The sequence below is a fragment of the Protopterus annectens genome, chromosome 8.part0, assembly GCF_019279795.1.
Source record: "Protopterus annectens isolate FY-2018-M chromosome 8.part0, PAN1.0, whole genome shotgun sequence".
NCBI classification, from domain to species: domain Eukaryota; kingdom Metazoa; phylum Chordata; order Ceratodontiformes; family Protopteridae; genus Protopterus; species Protopterus annectens.
The window spans coordinates 507,452,602-507,458,618 of NC_056741.1; the positions used below are offsets into that span (position 1 = coordinate 507,452,602).

Genomic DNA, 6,017 nt, shown 5'->3' on the forward strand with positions numbered 1-6,017 from the left:
GCTGTAGTAGGACTCTGTAGTATATAGGATCACGCTTTGGGATGGCTATGCAAGACCTGGAGATAAATCTATTGGGAGTTCAAGCATGTGTCTTCTCAGGCAGGAGCAGGTGTGTTGTAGTTACAAGACAAAGAGCTCTTATATTATACCTTGATTGTCAACAAGGTAGGTTGGTAATAAACTGACCACATGATAATTATGGTCAGTTACTTGTTTATTTTTTGAGAAGGTCAGTATACATACACTTATTTGCATGCCCACATAGGCACACACAATAATGCATTCCCTGTAGACATGTGAAGTTGATATAACAATGTATTTATTTATTTTATTTTAAGCTTAGTGCCCTGTATTAGATTGTAAAGACCTTGATTTAGATTGTATTATTGTTTGTGCTTTAAAGCACATAATGAGATTTTAATGTTACAGCAGTAAAAAGCTGTTTTGAAAAGAATCAAGTGTGTACACACCCACACACACACACACACACACACACACACACACACACACACACACACACACACACACACACACACACACACACACACACACACACACACACACACACACACACACACACACACACCCACACACACACACACACACACACACACACACACACACACACACACACACACACACACAAACAAGTTCATTTGCATAATAATTAAATATAACTAAGCAAAAACACTACACATTTCCTACATTTGTAAACCAAAATTAAAACATGTAACAGTGGTAACTCACCCCTTTGAAAAAATTGTAACAAGATTTTAGAGCAAATAATTCATCCACCTATAATCCTAAAATGATGAATTATTTTCTTCTAATAGCGATCTTAAAATGATTATGTTATGGAAATACCAGTTTAATGATGACATATTGAATTTATGTGAAGAATATCATTTTTTTTAGCTAAAGCATTTCATTTTTATCTCCAGGAAATGCCTTTGTGATTAGCTTGTCAGTAGCTGACTTGATGGTTGGAATATATCCATATCCTTTAGTCACTATAGCAACATTGCAGAGAAAATGGACCTTGGGAGATATTCAGTGCAAGGCTGCAGCAGTGATTCAAGATCTTGGTCTCATAGTATCTGTCTACAACATTATGGCAATTGCAATCAACCGCTACTGTTGCATATGTTACAGCCTCAGATACGACAAACTCTACAGCATGAAAAACACCTGCTGTTATGTTTTCCTACTATGGATTTTTTGCATCATATTGACTTTACCAATTGCATATTTTGATGTTGTTAAGTATGATGAAAGAATTCATATCTGTGTGTTTTCATTCTCTGTAAATCCATCTTTAACATGTGCACTGGCAATTTTGCATTTCCTTGTACCAGTTACTACTGTGGTTTTCTGTTACTCAAAGGTTTGGATGTTGGTTATTCAGGTCAAGTACCGGGTCAGACAGGGTAACAAACAAAAACTTAAGCGTAATGAAGTGAGACATTTCTTGACAATGTTTGCATCATTTATTCTTTTTGCTGTTTTCTGGAGCCCATTTAGTATCCCAGCTTTGGTTGTGGGGTTAAGTCCAAAAGGAAATGCACCAAAGTTTCCTGACTGGCTTTATGTGTTAGGTTACTTTGCTGCTTCCTTTAATAGCTGTCTCAATGGTATTGTTTATGGTATTTTTAATCAAAATTTTAGGGATGAGTACAAAAGAATTCTTCAATCATTCTGCACATTTCCAAAAACTATACAATAACTTTGACACAAAGTGTTTTAAAGTTAAATAATTTCCTTCCATTTAATATCACTAATCATAAAAAACACTTCTTAAAAGAAGCTCAGATACACAGACTTCATATTCACAGATAACATTACTATCTTTGAACATCTTCAAACAATAAGTTATTCAGGCAATGCAAACAAGCCATGTGAGTATGTTACAAATGCTCAGTTGCCTTTAGCTTGAGACACACTTGCTCATTGCCACTTCCTCTAATTGGCAAGTGCTCTGACTCTCACCAGCCTGACAGTCCAGTCCTATTATATTAACTATCCCTCCCTCCACCTGGCCCTACTTAACTACATAACCCTATCAGAACCCTAACTGTAACCCTACAAACTTTCACCTTGTCCCTGACTCTAACCAAATCCACTCTCTATCACTAAACCTAAAGTCTATATTCATTCCATTACACTAAAACAGCACTCCCACTCCTGAAGATTAAACTTCCTTCACCTTCACTAAACCTAAACCCCCCCTTCCTGATCCCTAATGCTAAAGTTCTCAATTGCTACCTAACTGTAATTCTCTCTTCCTGCTATCTAACAATAAAACTTCCTTCCTGCTCTCTAAACCTAAGCTCCCCTTCCAACTGCCTAAACCTAAAGTACCCCTCCTGATTGTGACCTAAAACTCCAGCCTGCACTTAGCTTTGCCCACACTCCAATACTCAGTGTCAAAGTCAAAGTAAACTTTATTGTCATTGAGATATACAACTTGTGCATTACTGAATGACATTTTGTTACTCCTTCTCAAAGTGGAGGCATTTTCACACACAGACAATCTGTATTGTAACATCTACTATTGATATGACCCACATTATTATCTTAGACTCCTAACTAACCATACATAAAAATTGCATAGTAAGGGGACCTTTTCACAGTAATCATTATTGCACACTTAGGATTGCTGTAATCATTATCATACCTTTAGGACTGCTGTAATCATTGTTACACATTTAGGATTGCATAAGAGTATGAATTAGGAGAATTCCAGTGGGATTATTGCACCAAGGTTATTGCACAAAAATATGTGGCACTACTGTTGGAAATTCCAACAGTCTTTTCAGAGTTCAGAGTTCAGCATAGTGTTGAGTTACTATGAGTTTAGTAGTCTGATGGCCTATGGGAAAAAGCTCTTCTTATGGTAGCATTTATCAGAGGATAAATATTTGAACAGTCCATGGTCAGGGTGGGTAATATCTGAGAAAATCTTGTTGGCCCTAATGAGAGATCACCACAGGTGTATATCTTGGATGGCGGGGAGTGTGGTTCCAATGATTTTCTCTGCTACCTTAAGCACTTTCTGAATGGCCTTTTTGTCCCAGGTGGAACAGTTACCATAATAGGTTGTGAGACTATTGATTAGAATACTGTCTATAGTACCTCTGTAAAAAGTAGTAAGGATTAGAGATGGGAGGTTTGCCTTTCTCATCTTTTGCAAAAGATGAAGGTGTTGCTATGCTTTCTTTACAATGGCAGTTGTACTGCTGCTCCATGTTAGGTTATCTGTGATGTGTACCCGCAGGAATGTTGTGCTTTCTACGCTCTCTACTATTTTATTGTGGATTGTTAGTGCAGAGTATGTTTTATGCCTTCTTCTGAAGTTGTTAAAGATCTCTTTGGTCTTGTTCACATTTCGTGAGAGACTGTCGTCACACCAGATGATGAGTTGTCTAACTTCCTCTCTATAGGCTGATCCGTCATCATTGCTGACAAAACCTATGACAGTTGTGTCATCTGCAAACTTGATGAAGTGGTTCAAGTTGAACTTGGCTGTGCAGTCTTGAGTCAACAAGGTGAACAACAGAGGGCTCAATGCACAGCCCTGTGGAACCCATGAATTCATAGAGATGCTCTCAGAGGTGCTATTTCCAAAGCGTACTTCTGTCTGTGAGGAAGTGAGGAAGTCCATTATCCAATTGCACAGGGGTGTGTTTATTCCCAGTTGGTCAAGTTTCTTTATCAGGTGTTGGGGGATTACTGCGTTGAAGGCAGAGCTAAAGTCTGCGAACAACATTTGCACATTACAATTCTTGTTTTCCAGGTGGGTCATTGATACTTGAAGTGCCATTGAGATAGCATCTTCTGTGGACTGATTTGGTTGATATGCAAACTGGAATGGATCTAAGGATGCAGGGATACTGGATGTTATATGGTCCTTGACCAGCATCTGAAAGCACTTCAATATTACCAAGGTGAGGGCTATATGGCGATAGTCATTTAGGTCTGATGGTGTGGACTTCTTTGGGATAGGTATTACAGTAGTAGTTTTAAATCATTTGGGTATGATAGCCTGACTTAGTGAGATGTTGCAGATATCTGTAAAAACACGTCATTTTGTGCACTCATTCTCTAACCACCTGTCCCAGGATGTTATCAGGTCCAACTGCCTTCCTTGGGTTAACGCTGCACAGAGTTCTTCTAACATCAGTAGGGTTGAAACATAGTACTTCATCCCCTTGATTGTTAGAGGCTTTCATTGCAGTTGCATTATTTCTTTCCTCAAACCTGTCAAGGAAGGTATTTACTTTGTTTAGGAAGTCAGTATTGTCATTACACTGTGCTAATGTAGACCTTTAATCTGTGATGGATTGTATGCCTCGTCACATTTGCCTTGAGTCTCTGGCATCGTGTAAGTGATTCTGGATCTTCTGACCATAGGCCCTTTTTGCTGTTTTTATTCTGTTGTTCAGGTTTGGTCTGGCTGACCTGAGGGCTTCTTTATCCCCTGACTTGAAGGCTGTGTTGTGTGCCCTCAGGAGCTGATACACTTGTGAGGCAGGGTTCCTGGTTGGCACATGTGATGATGTGATGATGCTCTTGGTGACTGTCATGTCATCCACACACTTTGATATGAATCCTACTACTGACTCAGTGTACTCTTCCAGGTCAGTGTGCTGATCTGCAGTGGCAGCTTCTTTGAATGTGTTCCAATCTGTGCATTCAAAACAGTCCTGAAGTGCAGAGATTGCTCCTTCTGGCCAGATCCTTATCTGCTTCTTGGATGTTTTTTCTCTGATTATTAATAGTCTATAGGCTGGAGTCAGCATAATGGATAGATGATCAAAATTACTAAGGTGTGGGTGGGGCTTTCTGAGCTCCTGTTTGACATTGGTGTACACCTTATCTAGTATGTTGTCACCTCTGGTGGTATATTCTATGTGCTGGTAGTAGTGCAGTAGAACTGTTTTCAGATTAACCTGGTTAAAGTCACCAGCTATGAAAGAGACACAATCAAGGTTTTTGTTTTGCATTTTGCTGATTGACTGGTATAATGTGGCCAGCGCTTTGTTTGTGTTTGCATTTAGAGGAATGTATACAGCTGAAATGATAATAGCTGAAAATTCCCTCAGCAGGTAAAAAGGTCTATATTTTGCTGTCAGGAATTCTATTTCCTCTGAGCAGTAGGGTGAGCCTTTCTCACAGTTTGAGCACCAGTTGTTGTTTATGTAGATGCAAAGTCCACCTCCCTTGGATTTGCTACTAAGAGCCTAACTTCAGTTGGCTCTAAATAATAATAGCCCATCCACATGTACAGTACTGTCACCGATACAGGGATTTAGCAAGGTTTCTATAAAGAAGAACATGCAACACTCTCTTATATCTCTATATATGTTTAGGTCTAGTCTTAGGAAATCCATTTTGTTTTCCAGGGATCAAACATTTTCTAGCATGACAGATGGGAGTGCAGGTCTGTAGGGGTTTCCTTTCAGCCTGATATTGTTACCAGCTCTAGTTCCTATTTTCCTAGATCTGTTGCATCTCTTCCATCATCTCTTCCTTTCTGGTGCAATGCACTTTGAATTTGTTCAACAAATATGTGTTTGGGTGAGGTGTGGCAGCTTTGCTATCTCCCCACAGCTGCCACACCTCACTCAAACATAGTATTTGAGTTTATGTATGAGCAGACAGCCATGTAACTACAAGTCACATGAGTCCCTAGCTGTGAAGCTGTGCTATTCAAGCACCTGGGGCTCAGGCAGCTATAGCACATCCAAGCCATTCTAGTTAATTCTCATAGAAGTAGACTACTTACTTCAGGTCCGCGCTGCTTGCATTAGTCTTTGCCTTTAGTTAGTTCCATACTTCTATTTCTAGACTTTGGATTGAGTCAGATATTTAGTCACAGTGAGTTTTTTTTGTGAATGTCTCTTTTTCAAAGAGCTTTTTTTAGTTAAACATTACCCCAGTGATTTATTGGAGTCTACTATGAAGGAGGTTAAGGAGAATAGATACATTAGGTATCAGTCCATTTTAAAATTTGGGTT

The 6,017-nt window shown here is 39.1% G+C and overlaps 1 protein-coding gene across 1 annotated transcript in view; it reads left to right on the top strand.

Annotated features, from left to right (window-relative positions):
* Positions 1-1,723, top strand: part of LOC122808291 (melatonin receptor type 1C-like) — a 221,029-nt gene extending 219,306 nt beyond the window's left edge. The window contains exon 4 of the mRNA XM_044079255.1: positions 942-1,723. Within this exon, the coding sequence (XP_043935190.1) occupies positions 942-1,723 (782 nt within the window). The remainder of the gene's footprint in view (positions 1-941) is intronic.
* The last annotated feature ends 4,294 nt before the right edge of the window (positions 1,724-6,017 follow it).